The 25,315-nt window shown below is 42.6% G+C and overlaps 1 protein-coding gene across 1 annotated transcript in view; it reads right to left on the bottom strand.

Annotated features, from left to right (window-relative positions):
- Positions 1-25,315, bottom strand: part of poln (polymerase (DNA directed) nu) — a 71,636-nt gene that overhangs the window by 15,597 nt on the left and 30,724 nt on the right. Inside the window, exons 13-16 of the mRNA XM_014206966.3 lie at positions 17,781-17,838; positions 15,461-15,538; positions 10,433-10,544; positions 3,432-3,514 (exon numbers count right to left, since the gene is read on the bottom strand). Coding sequence (XP_014062441.3) covers positions 3,432-3,514; positions 10,433-10,544; positions 15,461-15,538; positions 17,781-17,838 — 331 coding nt within the window. The remainder of the gene's footprint in view (positions 1-3,431; positions 3,515-10,432; positions 10,545-15,460; positions 15,539-17,780; positions 17,839-25,315) is intronic.

The following is a 25,315-nucleotide window of genomic DNA, read 5'->3' as shown; positions in this document are numbered from 1 at the left end:
CCAGTAGGGGGAACTCCCTCTGGTCTAAGGAGATCCCAATGCCCTAGGGCAGTGAAGGGGAAATTGCCCTTAGGGTGCTGTCTTTCGGATGGGACCTTAAACGGGTATCCTGACTTATCGTAAGAGTAGGGGCGTTAACCTCGATATCGCGGCTAAATTCCCAACCTGGCCCCATTCCATCATGGCCACCTAATCATCCCCCTCCTTCCTAATTGGCATATATCACTCCTCACCTCTCCACCTGATAGCTGAAGTGTGGCCGCCTCATCCACACATTGGTGGTGGACGAGGTGAGTTTCCCCCTACTATGTGAAGCGCTTTGAGTACCTCAGTTGGTAGAAATGAAATCCAATGAATTTAAAATGAGTAACACTGGATTTAGACACACCATATGACCAGGCTAGAAATGACATACTAAAGGGGTGTGATTAGCATTTTTGACCCTTCACCTGATAACAGTTTACCACTGGAGATGTGTGTGTGTGTGTGAGTGAGGAGAAGGATTATTGTAGGGAGTGAGCGAAGGCAACCGGCTGCCACAGGGTGAGTAAGGGGTGCAAGAAGGCAGTAGTGTGTGTGTGTGTGTGTGTGTGTGTGTGTGTGTGTGGTGTGTGTGTGTGTGTGTGTGTGTGTGTGTGTGTGTGTGAGGAAGTCTACAACGGAGTGTGTGTGTGTGTGTGTGTGTGTGTGTGTGTGAGAGGCACCACATACCAGCTGAATGAGGTCAGTCCTGTGTGACCCTCTAGCCTCGTTACTGCTCACTCACATCTCTCTCTCTCCTTCTCCTCCACATCTCTCTATCTCTCTCCTCCACATCCATCTCTCTCTCTCCTCCACATCCATCTCTCTCTCTCCTCTTTCTTTCTTCCTCTCTCCCACACCTCTTTTCCAATTCAGTCTCTTTTTCTCTCCTCTCTTTCTTCCTCTCTCTTTCCCTCTGTCCCTCTCCCAGAGTGCAACAGTCAACACTTGGCCTCTTTCTCTTCTGACCCATTTGTGTGTGTCTGTCTCCATGGCCAATACCACCCCTCCCCCCTCCTCTTCTCTCTCTGCCTGATTATTGTCTCCAGGAGAAAGCTTCCTTTTAGTATTCCGTAACCAAGGAGACGAGCCACTAGGAAGGCTGTCTACGCTGAAAACGAATGCTCTCCCTTACTCCACTAACCCCCTCTCCTTTCCTCCCTGTGTCTTTCTCCTCCTTTCTCAGCTCCTCTTATCCTCATTGACGACAGATACACAATGTATCACGTCTTATGCTATTAAAAACATTCAAATCAGCCGTGAGGCTTCCTTCCCTCTCTACCATGCACACGCACGCATGCACACACACACAGAGCCATAACACCACATGTCATTGAAAGACCAAAGAATACTCCATCAAAGTCCCTTTGTCACTGAACGCACTCATCTGTGAAAAGACAAACACCCATACATGTCAGAGCTGTAACTGTGTGTGTGTCTAATGTATGTGTGTGTGCGTGAGTCTGAGTGGTGGTTCCCGGGCAATAATACTGCACTCGTCTGATCGCTGAACTGCGGACGGGAGAGGCTTGTCGACTCTCTCTCTCACACACACACACACACACACACACACACACACACACACACACACACACACACACACACACACACACACACACACACACACACACACACACACACACACACACACACACACACACCACACACACACACACACACACAAAACCATTGCCAGACCACTGCCAGCCATCACAACCTCTCAACGTCTCCCAATCCTCTACTACTGCCTGCCTGACAGCACAGCCTGAAGGCTCCCTTACTGCTACGCACACGTGTGTGTGTGTGTGTGTGTGTGTGTGTGTGTGTGTGTGTGTGTGTGTGTGTGGGACGTGTTTAACTATACTCACAAGAATAGTAAACTTACAAACATTTTACCAACTGGGGACATTTTATTAGTCCACATAAGGTCAAATGCGATTTCTCGGGGGTTTAGGGTTAAGGTTAGAATTAGTGTTAGAGTTAGAATTAGGTTTAGAGTTGGGGTTAGGAGCTAAGGTTAGGTTTAAGGTTAAGTTAAGGTTTACGGGTAAAGGTTGGGGACAATTTGATTTTGAATGGGACTGAATCGTGTGTCCCCACAAGGTTAGTTGTACAAGGCTGTGTGTGTGTGTGTGTGAGCCTCTTGATGAGTGTGAGCCAACAGTGAGGTCCAGATACAGCAGCAAAGTGTGTGACTCAGTCTCACACAAACAACAACACTCATATAACAAGCTGTTAATCAACAGGCTAGAAATACATAACAGACAATGCAAAGTGACCCAGATACAGAATAGTCTTACACACACAGACACACACACTCACACACATTACACTTTTATGATACACATTCCCTCCACGTTAGAAATCTATGGTCACTGGGCCAACGTTTTGAAATAGTTTCCATTGGCTACAGCAGGGAAATGTGTTGTGTTGTGTTGTGTGTGCGAGTGAGTGAGTATTAAACGGGCCACAAATGAAGAAGGCATACTTAGGCCACATGGGCCCTTTCTACATTCTTGCTCCCTCTCTGTTTTTTCCTCCCCCATTCTCTCTCTTTCTTCCACTCCCACTCTCAAATTAAAATTCAAGCTGCTTTATTGGCATTAAAAACATTGTGTCAATATTGCCAAGGCAACAATGTATACAATATACATTGTAATAAAATTATTAACAATAACAAAGAATTATATAAAATGGTAGTAAATAATAATACAAAATTAAATACAAAAATAACAACAATATAGTAGAAATGTAATAAATATAAAAAGCTAAACATGGGAAATGAAACTATAACTAACTTATAACTAAATAACTGTCATCTTCACCAATAGATCAGTACTACAACTACCATCATCATTACTACTACCACCACCATCATTAAACTGCTATCATTACCATCACCCTACTATCCATGCCACTACTCTCTCTCTCTATCTCTTTCTTCCTCCCCACTCTCTCTCTCTCTCTTTCTTCCTCTCTCACTCTCTCTTTTTATTCCTCTCCCACTCTCTCTCTTCCTCTCCCACTCTCTCTCCCTCTCTCTTTCTTCCTCTCCCACTCTCTCTCTCTCTCTTCCTCTCCCACTCTCTCTCCCTCTCTCTTTCTTCCTCTCCCACTCTCTCTCTCTCTCTTCCTCTCCCACTCTCTTGCCCTCTCTCTTTCTTCCTCTCCCAATCTCTCCCTTTCTTTCTCTCCCACTCTCTCTCTCTCCCTCTCTCTTTCTTCCTCTCCCACTCTCTTTCTTCCTCTCCCACTCTCTCTCTCTCTTCCTCTCCCACTCTCTCGCTCTCTCTTTCTTCCTCTTCCACTCTCTCTCTCTTTCTTCCTCTCCCACTCTCTCTCTTTCCCTGGTTAAGGGCGACTGAAGTGATGTGGCTAACTAACTGAGTCATGTGGGTAGTTCTTCTCACCTGCTCCATACACCACAGAGTAGACGATACGCTTGGCATGCTCTCTATCCTCTGAACTCACTTCTCCTTCACTCACACCCTTCCTAGAGAGACAGAGAGAGAAGGAAGAGAGAGAGTAGGGGAAGAGAGAGGGGGTGGGGAGAAAGAGAGAGAGAGATGTTATGTAAGGAAGTCCTACTGGAGTGCAACTGTCTGCAAAGTGAGAGTCCCAAAGGGCCTGACAAGGGACTGTAACATCACATCACAGAACATACTCACACACAGATGCACAGAGACATGCACACACACATGGACACACACACACACACATACTCTGATTATCGGCATGATAAGCTTCAACACTCTCTCTCTCTCTCTCTGTTATTCCCTCTCTCTCTGGTTTATCTTTCTCTATATATGTCCTCTCGCCCTCTTTGTTTTCTCTCTCTCTGTTCTCTCCATCTCTACCTGTTATTTCTCTCTCACAGTTTCATTGCCGGTAGCCTCAGGGACAGACTTTCAAACCGTTTTATCTGTAGTACCTCCAGCCCTCTCACTCTCTTTCACGCACACACGCACGCACGCAGAGCTGTCAAATTGTGGAGTCAGATGGTTGGGGCTAAAGACAAATTAAAAGTGCTCAGCACCACCTGGTGGACAGAGTATTTATCTATTCTAGACAGCAGTCTAATAGTGTTCTAACAGTTCTAATAGTGTTCAAACAGTGTTCAAACAGCTTTCAAACCGTTCTAACAGTGTTCTAACAGTGTTATTAACAGTTCTAACAGCGTTCTAACAGTGTTCAAACAGTTATAACAGTGTTCAAACAGCATTCTAACAGCGTTCTAGCAGCGTTCTAACAGTGTCCTAACAGTTCTAACAGTGTTCTAACAGTTCAAACAGCGTTGTAACAGTTCTAACAGCGTTCTAATAGTTCTAACAGTGTTCTAACAGTGTTCTAACAGAGTTCTAACAGCGTTCTAACAGTGTTCTAACAGCATTCTAACAGTTCAAACAGCGTTCTAACAGTTCTAACAGTGTTCTAACAGCATTCTAGCAGCGTTCTAACAGTGTCCTAACAGTTCTAACAGTGTTCTAACAGTTCAAACAGCGTTGTAACAGTTCTAACAGCGTTCTAACAGTTCTAACAGTGTTCTAACAGTGTTCTAACAGAGTTCTAACAGCATTCTAACAGTGTTCTAACAGTGTTATTAACAGTTCTAACAGAGTTCTAACATAGTTCAAACAGTTCTAACAGCGTTCTAACAGCGTTCTAACAGTTCTAACAGCATTCTAACAGCGTTCTAACAGCATTCTAGCAGCGTTCTAACAGTTCTAACAGCATTCTAACAGTGTTCTAACAGTTCAAACAGCATTCTAACAGTGTCCTAACAGTGTCCTAACAGCGTTCTAACAACGTTCTAAAATCGTTTTAACAGTTCTAACAGCATTCTAACAGTGTTCTAACAGCATTCTAACAGCATTCTAACAGTTCTAACAGTGTTCTAACAGCGTTCTAACAGTTCAAACAGCATTCTAACAGTTCTAACAGTGTTGTAACAGTTCAAACAGCGTTTTAACAGTTCTAACAGCGTTCTAACAGCGTTCTAACAGTGTTCTAACAGCATTCTAACAGTGTTCTAACATCGTTCTAACAGTTCTAACAGTGTCCTAACAGCGTTCTAACAGTGCTCTAACAGTTCAAACAGCGTTCTAACAGTGTTTTCACAGCGTTCTAACAGTTCAAACAGCGTTCCAACAGCGTTCTAACAGTTTAAACAGCATTCTAACAGTGTTCTAACAGCATTCTAACAGTGTTCTAACAGCGTTCTAACAGTTCTAACAGTGTTCTAACAGCGTTCAACCAGCGTTCTAACAGTTCTAACAGTGTCCTAACAGCGTTCTAACAGTGTTCTAACAGTTCAAACAGTGTTCTAACAGTGTTCTAACTGCGTTCTAACAGTTCAAACAGAGTTCTAACAGTTCAAACAGAGTTCTAACAGCATTCTAAAAACATTCTAACAGCGTTCTAACAGTTCTAACATCGTTTTAACAGTTCTAACAGTGTCCTAACAGTGTTCTAACAGCATTCTAACAGTTCTAACAGCGTTCTAACAGTTGAAACAGCGTTTTAACAGTTCTAACAGCGTTCTAACAGCGTTCTAACAGCATTCTAACAGTGTTCTAACAGCATTCTAACAGTGTTCTAACATCGTTCTAACAGTTCTAACAGTGTCCTAACAGCGTTCTAACAGTGTTCTAACAGTTCAAACAGCGTTCTAACAGTGTTCTCACAGCGTTCTAACAGCGTTCTAACAGTGTTCTAACAGTTCAAACAGCATTCCAACAGCATTCTAACAGTTTAAACAGCATTCTAACAGTGTTCTAACAGCATTCTAACAGTGTTCTAACAGCGTTCTAACAGTTCTAACAGTGTTCTAACAGCTTTCAACCAGCGTTCTAACAGTTCTAACAGTGTCCTAACAGCATTCTAACAGTGTTCTAACAGTTCAAACAGTGTTCTAACAGTGTTCTAACAGCGTTCTAACAGTTCAAACAGAGTTCTAACAGTTCTAACAGTGTTCTAACAGTGTTCTAACAGCATTCTAAAAACATTCTAACAGTGTTCTAACAGTGTTCTAACAGTGTTCTAACAGCGTTCTAACAATGTCCTAACAGCGTTCTAACAGTGTCCTAACAGCGTTCTAACAGTTCTAACAGTGTCCTAACAGCGTTCTAACAGCATTCTAACAGTTCTAACAGCGTTCTAACAGCGTTCTAGCAGCGTTCTAACAGTTCTAACAGCGTTCTAACAGTGTTCTAACAGCGTTCTAACAGCATTCTAGCAGCGTTCTAACAGTTCTAACAGTTCTAACAGCGTTCTAACAGAGTTCTAACAGCATTCTAACAGCATTCTAGCAGCGTTCTAACAGTGTTCTAACAGTTCGAACAGCGTTCTAATAGCGTTCTAACAGTGTCCTAACAGCATTCTAACAGTGTCCTAACAGTGTCCTAACAGCATTCTAACATCGTTTTAACAGTTCTAACAGCATTCTAACAGCGTTCTAACAGCATTCCAACAGCGTTCTAACAGCGTTCTAACAGCGTTCTAACAGCGTTCTAACAGTACTAACAGTGTCACAACAGTTCAAACTGTGTTCTAACAGTGTTCTAACAGCGTTCTAACAGTTCAAACAGCGTTCTAACAGCGTTCTAACAGTGTTCTAACAGCATTCTATCAGTGTTCTAACAGCGTTCTAACAGTGTTCTAACAGTGTCCTAACAGCGTTCTAACAGTGTTCTAACAGTTCAAACAGCGTTCTAACAGTGTTCTAACAGTGTTCTAACAGCGTTCTAACAACATTCTAACAGTGGTCTAACAGCATTCTAACAGTTCTAACATCGTTTTAACAGTTCTAACATCGTTTTAACAGTTCTAACAGCGTTCTAACAGAGTTCTAACAGCGTCCTAACAGCGTTCTAACAGAGTTGTAACAGCGTCCTAACAGTTCTAACAGCGTTCCAACAGCATTCTAAGAGTGTTTTAACAGTTCTAACAGTATTCTAACAGCGTTCTAACAGTTCAAACAGCGTTCTAACAGTTCTAACAGTGTTCTAACAGCATTCTAAAAACATTCTAACAGTGTTCTAACAGCATTCTAACAGTTCGAACAGTGTTCTAACAGCGTTCTAACAGTGTCCTAACAGCGTTCTAACAGCATTCTAGCAGCGTTCTAACAGCGTTCTAACAGCATTCTAGCAGCGTTCTAACAGTTCTAACAGCGTTCTAACAGTTCTAACAGCGTTCTAACAGTGTTCTAACAGTTCAAACAGTATTCTAACAGTGTTCCAACAGCGTTCTAACAGCGTTCCAACAGCGTTCTAACAGCATTCTAGCAGCGTTCTAACAGTTCTAACAGCGTTCTAACAGTGTTCTAAAAGTTCAAACAGCGTTCTAACAGCGTTCAAACAGCATTCTAACAGCATTCTAACAGTTCTAACAGTGTCCTAACAGCGTTTTAACAACGTTCTAACATCGTTTTAACAGTTCTAACAGCATTCTAACAGTTCTAACAGTATTCTAACAGCGTTCTAACAGCGTTCTATCAGTTCAAACAGCGTTCTAACAGTGTTCTAACAGTTCAAACAGCGTTCTAACAGTGTTCTAACAGTTCAAACAGCGTTCTAACAGTGTTCTAACAGTGTTCTAACAGCATTCTATCAGTGTTCTAACAGTGTTCTAACAGCATTCTATCAGTGTTCTAACATCGTTCTAACAGTTCTAACAGTGTTCTAACAGTGTTCTAACAGTTCTAACAGCGTTCTAACAGCGTTCTAACAGTTTAAACAGCATTCTAACAGCATTCTAAGAGCGTTCTAACAGTTCTAACAGTGTTCTAACAGCGTTCTAATAGTGTTCTAACAGCATTCTAACAGTGTTCTAACAGTGTTCTAACAGTGTTCAACCAGCGTTCTAACAGTCCTAACAGTGTCCTAACAGTGTTCTAACAGTTCAAACAGCGTTCTAACAGTGTTCTAACAGCGTTCTAACAGTTCAAACAGCGTTCTAACAGTTCTAACAGCATTCTAACAGTGTTCTAACAGCATTCAACCAGCATTCTAACAGTTCTAACAGTGTCCTAACAGTGTTCTAACAACGTTCTAACAGTGTTCTAACAGCATTCTAACAGTTCTAACAGTGTTCTAACAGCGTTCAACCAGCGTTCTAACAGTTCTAACAGTGTCCTAACAGCGTTCTAACAGTTCTAACATCGTTTTAACAGTTCTAACAGCGTCCTAACAGCGTTCTAACAGCGTCCTAACAGCGTCCTAACAGCGTTCCAACAGCATTCAAACAGCGTTCTAACAGTTCTAACAGCGTTCTAACAGTTCTAACAGCATTCTAACAGCATTCTAAGAGCGTTCTAACAGTTCTAACAGTGTTCTAACAGTGTTCTAACAGCGTTCTAACAGCATTCAAACAGCGTTCCAACAGTTTACTAACAGCGTTCTAACAGTGTCCTAACAGTTTCCTAACAGCGTTCTAACAGTGTCCTAACAGTTTCCTAAAACCATTCTAACAGTGTTCTAACAGCGTTTTAACAGTTCTAACAGCGTTCTAAAAGAGTTCTAACAGCGTCCTAACAGCGTTCTAACAGAGTTGTAACAGCGTCCTAACAGCGTTCTAACAGCATTCAAACAGCGTTCTAACAGCATTCTAACAGTTCTAACAGTGTTCTAACAGCATTCTAAAAGTTCTAACAGTGTTCTAACAGCATTCTAAAAGTTCTACCAGTCCTAACGGCATTCTAACAGTTCTAACAGTGTTCTAACAGCGTTTTAACAGATCTAACAGCATTCAAACAGTTCTAACAGCGTTCTAACAGTTTTAACAGTTCTAACAGCGTTCTAACAGTCCTAACAGCCTTCTAACAGTTCTAACAGTGTTCAAACAGTTCTAACATCATTCTAACAGTTCTAACAGTTCTAACAGTGTTCTAACAGTGTTCTAACAGCGTTCGAACAGTTATAACAGCATTCTAACAGTTATAACAGCGTTCTAACAGTGTTCTAACAGTTCTTTTTTTATTTCTTTTTTTTTACCTCTTTTTCGCCCCAATTTCATGGTATCCAATTGGTAGTTACGGTCATGTTTCATCTCTGCAACTCCCATACAGACTCGGGAGAGGCGAAGGTCGAGAGCAACAGTTCTCAGTGTGCCAACAGTTCTATCAGTGTAGCAACAGTTCTATCAGTGTAGCAACAGTTCTATCAGTGTAACAGTTCTATCAGTGTACCAACAGTTCTATCAGTGTACCAACAGTTCTATCAGTGTACCAACAGTTCTATCAGTGTAACAACAGTTCTATCAGTGTACCAACAGTTCTATCAGTGTACCAACAGTTCTATCAGTGTACCAACAGTTCTATCAGTGTACCAACAGTTCTATCAGTGTAACAACAGTTCTATCAGTGTAACAACAGTTCTATCAGTGTAACAACAGTTCTATCAGTATAGCAACAGTTCTATCAGTGTACCAACAGTTCTATCAGTGTAACAACAGTTCTATCAGTATAGCAACAGTTCTATCAGTGTACCAACAGTTCTATCAGTGTACCAACATTTCTATCAGTATAGCAACAGTTCTATCAGTGTACCAACAGTTCTATCAGTGTACCAACAGTTCTATCAGTGTAACAACAGTTCTATCAGTATAGCAACAGTTCTATCAGTGTACCAACAGTTCTATCAGTGGGTTAACAGTGTTCTGACAGAGGGTTCTAACAGTTCTAATGGTCTCCCTTTTTTCTCACCACAGGGTCCCTTTTTAACATGCACACACACATTTCAAAAAGCGACCATGTAATCACTGCGGCGACCGGCCTGGGGGTGCCCTGACAGAGAGGAAGGAGCCTCATATGCCGGTTGCTGCTGTAGTCATGGCAACGAGGCTGCGAGCGTTTGAAGTGATGCTGCGGTTTGGGCAGACTGATGGGCTGTGTGTGTGTGTGAGAGAGTGTGAACATGGGAATACAGTATGAGGCTCTGTGGATGAGAGTGTGTGTGTGTCTGTGTGTGTGTGTGTGTGTGTGTGTGTGTGTGTGTGTGTGTGTGTGTGTGTGTTTGTGTGTGTGTGTGTGTCTGGGTTGATAGGCTCATCCCAAACGGCTGAGTGGTGTGTGAACTGAGCATGCCCAAAGCAGTCCTGTTGAGTACAACTAAAAGACAGACAGAGAGGAGGAAACTAGCTAGTGCAGGGAGGAGAGGAAATCAGAGGTCATAGAACTATGAAACGAGAGGCAAAACTGTGTGAGATGATTGAATATCATATTAGTATGTGTGTGTGTGTGATACTAAAAACTGCGAGACTGTGTGTGTGTCAATAGAGTTTGAGAGACTGTGTTTGTCTGTGATACCCCCCACTGCGAGACTGTTTGTGTGTGTGTGTGTGTGTGTGTGTGTGTGTGTGTGTGTGTGTGTGTGTGTGTGTGTGTGTGTGTGGGGGTGTGTGTGTGACCCACCACTGTGAGGCCAGCATGGTGAAGACGTCGGCCTGTGGGTTGTTGAAGATCCTCTGCAGCTCAGGGTCTGACGAGAGGTGAGCCAGCAGACGCAGTTCCACCTGGCAGAAATCTGGCACACACACCACCATCATTCTCATCCACACTACTGTTCATTTTCACTACCATCATCGCTCAACATTTGTATATTAACTGACAATGTAATCAGCTGATAATGAACCAGGTAGTCAGCGGTAATGTCATTTAACAGAAAGGCAAAGAGAGATAAGAGAATAGAGGGAGAGGTTGTAAACAACATGTGTGTTGAGAGAGAGAGAGAGAGAGAGAGAGAGAGAGAGGGATGGGAGAGGTGGAGAGAGAGAAAATAATGGGGAGGAGGCAGATACAGAAAGAGAGGGAGAGCAAGAGAGAGAGGATGGGAACAGATGAGTGTTCCTCCCCGCCTGGTCCTGTTGTCAGATGAGAGAGAATGGCTGATGAGGCAGACAGGCAGGCTGCCAGCCCCTCCTGTGAGACGCCTGGGGGCCTGAGTTACCTTACCCCCATCCCATTAACACCCCGAACCCCCTAACCCCTTATAATCTGTGACACCCCCCCCCCCCCCACCTCCCATCTCCAAGACCCCTCCCTCCCAAACGCAGCCTATCACATGACGATGACACACTTGCGCATGTTCCTCTCCAGATAGACAGACAGACCCCTGTCTCTGTTGTGTGTGTGTGTGTGTGAACCACACCTTGCTATCCCTTATCATACTGCTGTCAGGCTGGAATGTTCAAGAGAATTACCATTACTGACATACACCTACTGGAGAGAAAGAGATAGAGGGGGAATGCTGACACACACATCACACTGTAATTCAGTGTAATTCAATTAGTGGATTGAACATTGATTTTAGTGCTGGGGATCCAAACTGGGCTTGATGAGAATGTCGATGGCCGACCCTGTATTCTCTCTCCACAGTAAAACAAAAGTGTATTCAGCTATTAGCCTCTAATGATGTTTTTCCACTGTAGGGCCGTGCCTTGCTGTGAATATCACGGTTCCTACTTCATTCCCACTTGCCCATGGCCCGCTTGATTCCTGGAACCAAGCGGGATATATCTAGCCTCGTTTGATACCTGGTACTGACCTCCAACCAAGTAGGCTGGTGGGTGGGGTTACACATGGCCATACTCAATGACTGGTCTCACGCAACGATGTCACAGCGTATGTTGTAAATACTCACGCATAAGTCACTGGCTCCGTTTTTTAAAGGAGAAAGTAAATCTAACTACGAAACGGTACAGCTGCAGAACACTAACGAATCACTCTGAAGCTAAAAACGCTGGATTTGACATCCCCGACAGCGATGTTTGAAGCCATGATAACGCTGAGCAGCAACGATCAGCGCGGTAATACATTGTTTTTAGCCAAATTACTATCTAGCGAGCTACCGATGTCTTTAGATGAGCTTAATGACACAGGCACACACACAAGGACACACACACAAGGCACACACACACACACACACACACACACACACACACACACACACACACACACACACACACACACACACACACACACACACACACACACACACACACACACACACACACACACACACACACACACACACACACACGAGGACACACAAACACTCCCATCTTGCAAACGTAGACACACACATACCGACACATTGGCTTCTAGGACACCAGATGTATGTCCTTGAACAAATTATAAAAAAATTGCACACAGAAGAAGTTATAAGGTTAATTGAGTTGCTAATGGCAGCCTGCAGTACCCCGGGCGGCCTTCAACTTGAGATACTGAGAAACGGCAGCACTGATCTAGCCTGCAACGTCTCTTTCTGGAGTAGCTCGAACTGTGCATGCTGTCTCCATGAGATGCCATCTTAACCGACTTCCTTGGTTTCAAATGCACTACTGAGTCTTCACATAGGAATGAATGGTGTCACATGATCGATGGCTTTGTCCATTCATATACAGTCATTGGTCTATCTCAACAGTGTCACTCTCGACAGCGGCATGGACAATTTTCTCCACCGGAACCCCATCATCCCCTCTCCTCTCATAAAAAATGACAAAACAATCACATTTCCCTCCTGCAGCCGAATGAAATTGGCTATAAAATGATAAAATGTGTCTGCCTGACTGTGCTAGATGAGCTGGGCCTGTCTGGTTTAATATTGGTTGGCTGGTATAAAGATAGCTAGTTTATTGCAGTGTGCTTTGATAAAAGGCTGATAAAGGGTGTGTGTGTGTGTGTGCATGAGTGAGTGAGTGTGTGTGTGTGTGTGTGTTTCTGATGATGATAGGCAGATAAAGGGGAGTTTCTAAAGATCTCTCCATCAATGTTTTATGCGTCAGATCACATTTCCCTCTGGGACCATTTGTAGCCCAAAGAATACTATGTGTGGGATGGGGGGTTGTGTGTTTGTGTCTGGATGTGCTTGCCCATGTGTGTGTGTAATAGAGTTGTTTCGGCAAGGTCTGCTCCAGCTAGATTTTTTTGGTGATAAAATCACTACCAACTAGCATCTTCCTATTGATCCCAACAGGATTAAAATAAGATGGCCAAAGATAGAGCATCTACAGTCGATAACTCCGAAGGGTAATATCATCTTGGCCTAAACACCCACACACACACACATACATACATACAGTTGAAGTCGGAAGTTTACATACACTTAGGTTGGAGTCATTAAAACTTGTTTTTCAACCGCTCCACAAATTTCTTGTTAACAAACTATAGTTTTGGCAAGTCGGTTAGGACATCTACTTTGTGCATGACACAAGTCATTTTCCCAACAATTGTTTACAGACAGATTATTCCTCTTGTAATTCACTGTATCACAAATCCACTGGGTCAGAAGTTTACATACACTAAATTAAACAGCTTGGAAAATCCCAGAAAATGATGTCATGGCTTTAGAAGCTTCTGATAGGCTAATTGACATCATTTGAGTCAATTGGAGGTGTACCTCTGGATGTATTTCAAGGCCTACCTTCAAACTCAGTGCCTCTTTGCTTGACATCATGGGAAAATTTAAAGAAATCAGCCAAGAACTCAGAATTTTTTTTTGGAGACCTCCACAAATCTGGTTCATCCTTGGGAGCGATTTCCAAACGCCTGAAGGTACCACGTTCATCATACCTGTCACGACTTCCGCCGAAGTCGGTCCCTCTCCTTGTTCGGGCAGTGTTCGGCGGTCGACGTCACCGACCTTCTAGCCATCGCTGATCCATTTTTCATTTTTCATTGGTTTTGTCTTGTCTTACATCACACCAGGTTCCAATCTCATCAATTACATGTTGTGTATTTAACCCTCTGTTTCCCCTCATGTCCTTGTCGGTGATTGTTTGTTTGTATGTGTTATGTTCTGGTGCGCGATGGGTTTTGTACCCACTTTTATTATTTTGTATATTTTGGTTTTCAGAGTTTTGTCAGCACTTATTAAACGACTCCGTTTATACCAAGTTCGTTCTCCTGTGCCTGACTTCCCTGCCACCATCACGCACCCATTACAATACCGCTCAGGAAGGAGACGCATTCTGTCGCCTACAGATGAATGTACTTTGGTGCTAAAAGTGCAAATCAATCCCAGAACAACAGCAAAGGACCTTGTGAAGATGCTGGACAAAACAGGTACAAAAGTATCTATATCCACAGTAAAACGGGTCCTATATCGACATAACCCGAAAGGCCGCTCAGCAAGTAAGAAGCCATTGCTCCAAAACCGCCATAAAAAACAGACTACCGTTTGCAATTGCACATGGGGACAAAAATCATACTTTTTGGAGAAATGTTCTCTGGTCTGATGAAACAAAAATAGAACTATTTGGCCATAATGACCATCGTTATGTTTGGAGGAAAAAGGGGGAGGCTTGCAAGCTGAAGAACACCATCCCAACCGTGAAGCACGGGGGTGGCAGCATCATGTTGTGGGGGTGCTTTGCTGCAGGAGGGACTGGTGCACTTCACAAAATAGATTAACTCATGAGGAAGGAAGAGTATGTGGATATATTGAAGCAAAATCTCAAGACATCAGTCAGGAAGTTAAAGCTTGGTCGCAAATGGGTCTTCCAAATGGACAATGACCCCAAGCATACTTCCAAAGTTGTGGCAAAATGGCTTAAGGACAACGAAGGCAAGGTATTGGAGTGGCCATCACAAAGCCTTGACCTCAACCCCATAGAAAATTTGTGGGCAGAACTGAAAAAGCGTGTGCGAGCAAGGAGGCCTACAAACCTGACTCATTTACACCAGCTCTGTCAGGAGGAATGGGCCAAAATTCACCAAACTTATTGTGGGAAGCTTGTGGAAGGCTACCCAAAACATTTGACCCAAGTTAAACAATTTAAAGGTTTAATGCTATCCAAAAATTCTAATTGAGTGTATGTAAACTTCTGACCCACTTGGAATGTGAGGAAAGAAATAAAAGCTGAAATAAATAAGTCTCTCTACTATTATTCTGACATTTCACATTCTTAAAATAAAGTGGTGATCCTAACTGACCTAAGACAGGGAATTTTTACTAGGATTAAATGTCAGGAATTGTGAAAAACTGAGTTTAAATGTATTTGGCTAACGTGTATGTAAACTTCTGACTTCAACTGTACATACATACATACAGTATAATCTAGGCCTACATCTCAGATGGCTCAGTCTACTCTACACAGACCATGAGGAAAAGCTGTACTGGGGGGGAAGAATGATAGATAGACCTCATCCTTCGATCCCACCCAGGCAAGTTATTAGAGCCCAGCAAAATAAAATGAAGGGAAAACGATACAGTACATTAACCCCTGAAAGTGAAACATTCACTCAATTGATATTTTTTGTGTGTCTTGGTTCTAAAAGGGGGTTTAAAAAACAACAACTAGAAAAGGTACATTTCCTAAAGAAAAGAGTGCTTGCTTCAGCAGTATAAAAAAAGAGAATAATAACAATAAGCATGGGGAATAACTTGCTGACACAAGTACACTAATAATGAATGATATGGCCAGTGTGACCTTCGCCTACCTGCAGCCAGGAAGGTGTAGCCGTCCTGGGGGATGAACATGGCCCGTGGGTGAACCGTCACCACCTCCGCTTCCTTTCCTGAAAGAACCAAACACACAGCCATGAGGGACACCATGATCCTACCTTACCATATTACTGTACCAATCATGTTAATATAGTACAATCCTATTACCCAGGACTCCCTGGAAAACAGTGGCAAGTGTTACTGAATGGACTATCCTGGATAAAGAAAATAAAATGAATTTAAAATAAAATACCCAGCTATAAACCCCAACTTCCACTTTTATAAAGATATAACAGCTACCATCCTACAGTGACCCTGAATAATGTAATAACACTGTTCAGGTTATAAATGTGTTATAACAGCCTTGACACCTCTCCATTCTATAGTGAGTAGTGCTGGTGAGTTTCCCAGCCAGTCAGCCAGCCAGTCAGTGCTTTAATTAAGTGGCAGCCCTATAAATACAACATGTGTGAGAAGTTAACTAGAGGACATTTCCTGACTTCAATTAAAAAAGGAAAAAATAATTAAGTAAGTGTTTTTTTCTATATGGAAATATGAGAAGGAAATATAGTGAGAAATAGTGAGGTAGGAGAAATATATAGGAGCGATGGAGAAGACAGCGAGAGAGAGAGAGAAAGAGAGAGAGAGAAAAGCGATGTAGTAGACAGGTGAGAGAAAAAAAGAGACAGAGGGAGAGTTAGTCCATTATCCACTATATGGTTAGCAGTAAACTAGCTAGGTAAGAAACTGGGTCATGGTTAGCAGTAAACTAGCTAGGTAAGAAACCTGGGTCGTGGTTAGCAGTAAACTAGCTAGGTAAGAAGCTGGGTCGTTGGTTGAGGTAATCAGAATCCCATCAGGACAAATCTAACACTACGTCATTATCCTGGGCAGGTAAGTGCTGACCCCGACTGAGTAAAAGAGAAAAACATCCCCTACTGTTCACCATCACCATCAACGTCACACACACACAGGCACGCACACACGTCGGACGCACGCACACAAGCGCATGCACGCACGCACCACACACACACACAGGGCAACAAAACACAGTGTAACACCTCTAATAAGGACTGATTAGCGCTTCAATCACCTTCAAAGAGGAGCTGGGTGACTGATGGAGGGAGAAAGTGAGGTCAAAAAAGGAGAGAGGGGGAGAGCAGGAGGAGACACAGAGAGAGAGAGAGAGAGAGAGAGAGAGAGAGAGAGAGAGAGAGAGAGAGAGAGAGAGAGAGAGAGAGAGAGAGAGAGAGAGAGAGGACTCCTATGGTAGGTACACCTATAGCTCATCTCTTGGCAGTAGTACTGTAGACTACTTTATCACTGACCTCAATCCAGAGTCTCTCAGAGCGTTCAGTCAGCCCACTGACACCCTTATCAGATCACAGCAAAATCAGTCTACTTGAACAGAGCAATACTCAATCATGAGGCATCAAAGCCAAAGGAAGTGAATAATATTAAGAAATGCTATAGATGGAAGGAAAGTAGTGTGGAAACCTACCAGAAAACAATTAGGCAACAACAAATTCAATCCCTTATAGACAACTTCCTGGACAAAACGTTCCACTGTAATGGTGAATGCGTAAACTTCGCAGTAGAAAATCTAAACATTTGAAATATCTTTATTCTTTTGGAACTTCTGTATAATGTTTACTGTTAATTGTTATTGTTTATTTCACTTTTGTTCATTGTCTACTTCACTTGCATTGGCAAAGTTAACATATGTTTCCCATGCCAATAAAGTCCTTGAATTGAGAGAGAGAGAAAAAGAGAGTTAGAGAGAGAGCGAGAGAAAGAGTTGATGAGTAGGTGCTCTGGGGATATGATGGGTGAGTGGCAGGGCAGGGGGTGCTGATGCTAGCACCTACGAATCACCAAAGGCAGGGAGAAAGAAAACCATAGAACTAGTAATGACCAGGGTGAATAAAAAGAGAGAGAACATGTACATGTCTGCAAGACTAGTGTGACGAATCTCCTGTAAACAACTGTTGCCGGAGAGGAAGGAAACTGCTCAGGGATTGAGGCCAATGGTGACTTTAAAACATTTACAGAGTTTAATGGCTGTGATAGGAGAAAACTGAGAAAGGATCAACAACATTGTCGTTACTCCACAATACTAACCTAAATGACAGAGTGAAAATATTAGGAAGCCTGTACAAAAAAAGTTAAGATCAGCGTGTGTGTGTGTGTGTTTGTGTGCGTGCGTGTGTGTGTGGTAGGGGTGATTCATTTTACCTTGAATATATGGAGAGGCTGTGCATAATGCATAATTAGACCGGATTTGAATGTGTGTGTGTGTTGTGTGATTAACTGTACCTTGAACATATTGCTTCTTAGTGATCTGCACCGGTTGCCTTGGGAGGGCCTGGAAGTTCTAAAATCACAAAACATTTATAGTCAAGCAAAACACAACACACCTAGAGAAATATATTTATATGCATGATTAGAGAAAATAAGAGAGCAAGAGACCTTTTCTCAGAGGCTTTTTAGAATGTACAAAATAGTGTTGCCCAGGTAATGAATCCCAACCTTCAGTCAGTGAGTGTTAAAAGGCACAGGAGCGGTTGATATTTAACACCGACTGGCTCTACTACTACGGCATCATTAGATCTGAACAGCTACCATTGTTGACAAGAGGGACTGGAGAAAGGGAGGGAGAGAGGTAGACGGTTGGAGGGAGGGGGGAGGGAGAGAGAAAGAGAGATGGAGAGAGGGGGGAGAGTGACAGAGATGGGAGGGTTGGCGAAAGAGATGGGGAGGAAGGAGAGAGAGAGAGATGGAGAGGGATGGTTGGAGACTTGGCAAAGGCTGGCACACAGACAAAGCTGGCATGCAGTGCCCCATGCCACACACAGGTATTACTAATGGAGACACAAGTTCTAGTTAGAAAAATGCTCTACCAACTGAGCCACACGGGACATTTTGTAACGTTACAGCCTTATTCTAAAGATTTTTTTTTTTTAATCCCTCATCAAACTATACACAATACCCCATAATGACAAATCCAGACGTGACGCTTGGCATTCAGGCCAGAGAATCTTGTTTCTCATGGTCTGAGAGTCTTTAGGTGCTTTTTGACAAACAAGCGGGCTGTCATGTGCCTTTTACTGAGGAGTGGCTTCTGTCTGGCCACTCTACCATAAAGGCCTGATTGGTGGAGTGTTGCAGAGATGGTTGCCCTTCTGGAAGTTTCTCTCTTCTCCATAGAGGAACTCTGGAGCTCTGTCAGTGTGACCATCGGGTTCTTGGCCCTCCTCCCCCAATTGCTTAGTTTGGCCGGGAGGTCAGCTCTAGTGGTTCCAAACTTCTTCCATTTAAGAATGACGAAGGGCACTGTGTTCTTGGCGACCTTCAATGCTGCAGAAATGTTTTGGTACCCTTCCCCAGATCAATCCTGTCTCGGAGCTCTATGGACAATTCCTTCAACCTCATGGCTTGGTTTTTGCTCCTACATGCACTGTCAACTGTGGGACCTTATATAAACAGCTGTGTGCCTTTCCAAATCATGTCCAGTCAATTGAATTTACCACAGGTGGACTCCAATCAAGTTGTAGAAACATCTCAAGGATGGTCAATGGAAACAGGATGAACCTGAGCTCAATTTTGAGTCTCATAGCAAAGGGTCTGAATACTTATGTAAATAAGGTATTTCTGTTTTAATTTGTTATACATTTGCAAAACTTTCTAAAAACATGTTTCACTGTCATTATGGGGTATTGTGTGTAGATTGCTGATGATTTTTTTATATTTAATCCATTTTAGAATAAGGCTGTAACGTATCAAAATGTGAAAAGTCAAGGGGTCTGAATACTTTCCGAAGGCACTGTAAGGCAAGGGGTATGAATACTTTCTGAAGGCACAGCACATAGAATTGTTCATTATAGTGACAGCCCCAGGGTTGAACCTCCTACCGAAGCTTTCAGAGCGACATTTTATTGTCTGGTATGTCCGACCTGATGGGAGGAGATCAAAGCAGTGGTGGAGTGGAAGTAGCGTTCATTCAGAAGGGAGAGTTTTTATAGTAGTCTATTGTGTTTGCTGCGTTGACAAATCCATTTCCCCTTGGGGATTCTAAAGTAATATAAAAGTAATACAATTCCTTTGTCTCACAGCCACAGTCTGTGTAGATTCATCCAATTTCTATTTCACATCATAGGTAGAACCACACACACACACACACACACACACACACACACACACCACACACACACACACACACACACACACACACACACACACACACACACACACACCACACAGAGATTATACCAAACATCAGGAACACCTTCCTAATATTGAGTTGCACCCCCCCTCCCCCACAAACCGGTGTGTCTCAAAGACTTAAAATTCCTTCTTTAACCGGTCTCCTCCCCTTCATATACACCGATTGAAGTGGATTTAACAAGTGACATCAATAAGGGATCATAGATTTCACCTGGATTCACCTGATCATTCTAAGCCAAGGAAAGAGCAGGTGTTCTTAATGTTTTGTATACTTAGTGTATATGTATTAGAGGGAGAGTATACTGTTGTGGGAGAAATGAAACAATAATATATAGGAGCTTGTCAGATAGTGATATACTGTGTATAAGCAAGTCACTGACCCAGGTGGTGGTGTTGGGTGGTAAATCTGTGTTTCACGTTTGAATGTCACATGCAGAAGTACAGTGAAATGCCTTTCTTGCTAGCTCTAACCCCAAGAATGCAATAATCAATAACAATACAATACTAGAAATAACAAGGTAGAACAAAAATAAAGAAGATATACAAATAAGGAATAACAAGAACACAATAAAGTAAGTAAGCATACTATATCCAGGGTCAGTTCCAGTACCATATTTACAATGTGCAGGGATACTTTATTGATAGAGGTAGATATGTATAGTGGTAAAGGTGACTAGCAATCAGGATACAGAATACGATCAACAGAGTAGCAGCAGCGTATATGATGATTGTATGTGAGTGGGTGTGTGTAGTCAGTATAAATGTATGTGCATACTATGTGTGTGTGAGCAAATGATGGAGTGACTGTTTATGTGTGTTGGAGTATCAGTGTGCGTAAGTGTGTAGGGCCCTGTGAGTGTGCATAGAGACAGAGTAAAAATAAGAATAAAATACAAGGGTCAACTCAGATAGTCCGTGTAGCCATTTTGTTAGCTATTTAGTTAGCTATTTAGCAGTCGTATGGCATGGGGATAGGAGCTGTTCTGGAGTCTGTTGGTGTCAGACTTGATGCACCGGTACCGTTTGCCATGCGGAAGCAGAGAGAACAGTCTATGGCTTGGGTGGTGGGAGTCTGTAACGATGCCTACACTCACCACCTGGGGTCGGCCCGTCAGGAAGTCCAGGATCCAGTTGCAGAGGGAGGCGTTCAGTCCCAGGGTCGTAAGCTTGGTGACGAGCTTGGAGGGGACACGCTGAGCTGTAGTCAATGAACATCATTCTCACATATTTTTCCTCTTGTATAGGTGGGTAAGGGCAATAGCCTGACAACTCAAACTGAATTCTTCCACTGCTCTATCGTTCGCTACATACTTCAGTCTGAGACTGCCATCATTGAAGTCGTTTGTGGTGACGTCAAAATGAGGTGTAGTGTATAAAAAAGTAATCAGCGATTGGAGCATCTCCAATCAATCAGAGTATCAAAGCCAATGAGACATTTTCAAGCTGCCACTTCACCCACGTGTTTTCTGGCTCTGGCCCAACTCATCGGTCTCCGGGACCGGTCAGAAAAGCTAGACTATTTTTCTGTTCTAGAAATCATCGGGGAGGTACTCAGATCCAGATTCATTGCGGAGACGAAACTAACGTCTGTGGGCGTGGTGTAGCGTTTGGCCGGAGCAAGGAGTCTGGGTAGCCATGCAAACTTAATCAAGGTTTGTAAAAAAAAATATTGAAAAAAATCAAATACTATATCTGTTTGGGATTCTTGAAGTCAATTTTCAGTGTGCAAATTATTTATAACTATGTACCAGTCCCCCGATCATCCGCTCAAGGAAAAATTGGCCGACGACTGAAATTAATTGGGGACCCCTAGTTTTATTACTAGTCAGTATGGGATGGGGTTATAGCAATGGGATGCTGTTCACACACTAATAAGGTCAGAGATACGGGCTGGGCCTCTGTACTGTACAGTATATACGGTGCCTTCAGAAAGTATTCATACCCCTTTGTCTTACTCCACATTTGTTGTGTTACAGCATGAATGAAAAAAATTCTTAAATATAAATTTTTCCTAACACTTATCTTCACACAAACCCCATAATCACAAAGTGAAAACTTGCTTTTAGAAATGTTTGCTAATTTATTGAAAATGAAATACAGAAATATCCCATTTACATAAGTATTCACACCCGAGTCAATACTTTGTAGAAGCACATCTGGCAGCGATTACAGCTGTGAGTCTTTCTGGGTAAGTTTCTAAGAGCTTTCCACACCTGGATTGTGCAACATTGGCCGATTATTCTTTTTTATTTTTATTCAAGCTCTGTCAAATTAGCTGTTGATCATTGCTAGACAACAATTTTCAGGTCTTGCCATAGATTTTGAAGAATATGTAAGTCTTTAACTGTAACTCGGCCACTGAGGAACATTCATTGTCTTCTTGGTAAGCAACTCTAGTGTAGATTTGAGCTTGTGTTTTAGGTTATTGTCCTGCTGAAAGGTGAATTCATTTCCCAGTGTCTAGCGGAAAGCATACTGAACCAAGTTTTCATCTAGGATTTTGCCTGTGCTTAGCTCCATTCTGTTCATTTTGTATCCTGAAAAACTCACCAGTCCTTAACGATTACAAGCATACTCATAAAATTATGCAGCCACCACTATGCTTGGAAATATGGAGAGCGGTACTCAGTAATGTGTTATATTTTTTGCAGTATTACTTCAGTGTCTTGTTGCAAGCAGGATGGATGTTTTGGAATATTTGTATTATTATTAAAAATCATGAATACTGTTCCCTGATCAGTTTGGTGCAACCTCTTAAGGATCTGACCCTTTTAAAAAAAAATTTAACTGCCTGTAGCAAGGATATGCATATTCTTGATACCATTTGAAAGGAAACACTCTGAAGTGGGTGGAAATGTGAAATTAATGTAGGAGAATATAACACATTAGATCTAGTAAAAGATAATACAAACAAAAAAAACTTGTTTTCCCCCAAAAAATTTATATGCAAGAGAAAGGCCATAATATAATATTGCAGTTCAGGCGCAATTCATATTTTGGCCACTAGATGGAAGGAGTGTGTGTGCAAAGTTTCAGGCTGATCCAGTGAAGCACTGCAATACTGGACAATATTTTATATCAAGTCTACCCAAATGTGCCGAATTGGTCAATTGATACATTTTCAAACACATAACTATAGAGAACATACAAAAATTATATGGTAATACAACATTTAAGTTTACACACTCCCAGGAATGTCATACATGATGGATCATTATCTTATATACTAACTTTCACACATCTATATGGCCGAGCGGGGTGGGTGTGAAGCCAGAGACAGCAGTGGTTCAAACTGTAGAACCCAGTTACTACATTTGAATATAAAAATGTATTTTATAAAACAAAACTATGCTACATTTTATCTCTGGGGCCCTCAGAATTACAAATCAGAGCAAGATTACTAAATGTAAGTACATTATTTACCTTCAGAGGTGAAGTATCAAACCAGTTGCGGTGATAACCATTTTTTGTTGTTGTGCACTCTCAAACAATAGCATGGTATTTTTTCACTGTAATAGCTACTGTAAATTGGACCAGTGCAGTTAGATTAACAAGAATTGACGCTTTCTGCCCACATAAGACATGTCTATGTCCTGGGAAATGTTCTTGTTATTTCCAACGTCATGCTAATCACATCAGCGGACGTTAACTCAACCATCCCGGAATAGGGACACCGATCCCGTAGAGATTTTAAAGCTACAATATGTAACTTTTTGCGCAACCCGACCAAATTCACATAGAAATGTGAGTTATAGATATGTCATTTTCATTGAAAGTAAGTCTAAGAAGCGGTAGATGCGTTCTATCCCTTCTGCTCTTAAGTTTTGTTTTTGCGGCTTTTACTTTCGGTTGTGTACACCAGCTTCAAACAGCTATAAATACAATATTTTTGGTTATGGAAAAGACATTTCACAGCAGTTTAGATGGTACAATGATTCTCTACACTATACTTGTTTCGTCACATAAACTGTGACCACATATAAACCCTGGCCTCAGATCAGGGTGGAGAAAGAACAACGAAAATGTCTTCCAGATCTGGGTTCAATTAGTATTTGAAAATCCTTCAAATACTTTTGAGTATTTTCTCTAGCCTGCTTGGAGTGCCAGATGGGTAGGGTTTGCAGCTTTGGGACTATTCTATTGTTTCTATTTCACCAGGCAGGCTCAATCAAGCCCAGATAAAGTAGCTGATATGATTTCGAATAGTATTTAAACCAAAGTGTGATGTCAGATGAGGTTGGGTAGCTAAGATGTCTTCAGGTCTACTGACTTCTCTGAGCCGAGGCAGAACTTTAAATAACCTCAGATCAACACTGTATCGATCCACAAAGGAATTTGAGCCTTTGCACACTCACACTCGCACGCACACATACACACACACATAGGATTGATGAGGCGCAGGGAGAGATTGGGCCGGGCTCAACTGTTTTCCCTGTAATCCCTGTTTATCCAGACCAATCCACACTGCTCCCACTACATTCACACACACACACGCCACACGCTGCAGGATCTATAACACTGGAACTGACACTGCTGCAGAGGGTGTGTGTGTGTGTGTGTGTGTGTGTGTGTGTGTGTGTGTGTGAGTGAGTGATGGTGATGGTTAAATAGGGGAGAACCAGGATAGAAGATCTGCAGTATTGAAATGTAATGTAGACACACACTTGCAGTAGAAACACACATCATCTCAGTAGAAACACATACTTGCAGTAGAAACAGACATGAACAAGAGCCACCTCCTCCCAGTCTGTGTCATCTGACAGAGAAAGCAGCACTCTGTACCTAAAGCACATCATCTATTATTCACTAGACAGAGAGAGAGAGGGGGACAGAGAGAGAGAGACAGAAAGAGGGTGGGTGACATGGGGAGGGAGAGATGCAGGGAGAGGGAAAGAGAAAAGGGGGAGCGGGAGAGTGAGGTGGGGGAGGAGAGAGAGATGGGAAGAGAGGGGGCGGGAGAGAGATAGGGAAGAGAGGGGAAGCGAGAGAGATGGAAGTGAGGGAAGGGAGAGAGGGGGAGAGATAAAGGGGATGGTGTGAGAGAGAGAGAGGGAAAGGGAGGAAAGAGAGAGATACTGCAGCAGTAGGGTGGGGACTGAGCTGAAGCACATTCCCACTGTGGACATAGAAAACAGTAAATGGCAGCAAAATAATGCTGAGTGTGTGTTGTTGAATGTGTGTAATGACACGTTTTCTAGGTTTAACCATGTTGTGTCAAGTGTGTGTGTGTGTGTGTGTGTGTGTGTGTGTGTCTGTGAGACAGAGAGGTTTCTGGCCGTGGTATGGCAGGTGATTCACAGTGTCAGATGTGTCTGCTCAGCTTTCCCATCATGCACTGTATTCCTTCGAGGGCAGTAGATATCAGGATCAGGCTAAACCCCCCCCTCACACACACACACACACTGACACACAGAGCGAGAGCTGCCAGGTTGACAGAAGGCTTGACCCCGCCCCTGCAGGTCTCTCTCCCGGCCCCTGCTCCTACACAGCATATGTTGAAGCACAGTACTGTGACCACACACAGACACAGTCACACACACACAAACATACACACACACACAAAGAGAAAGACAGAACGACAGACAGACACACACACACACAAAGAAAATGACAGACACAACGGCAGA

The sequence above is a fragment of the Salmo salar genome, chromosome 07, assembly GCF_965601325.2.
Source record: "Salmo salar chromosome 07, fSalSal1, whole genome shotgun sequence".
Classification (NCBI taxonomy): Eukaryota; Metazoa; Chordata; class Actinopteri; order Salmoniformes; family Salmonidae; genus Salmo; species Salmo salar.
This window is presented reverse-complemented; position numbering and strand designations above follow the sequence as displayed.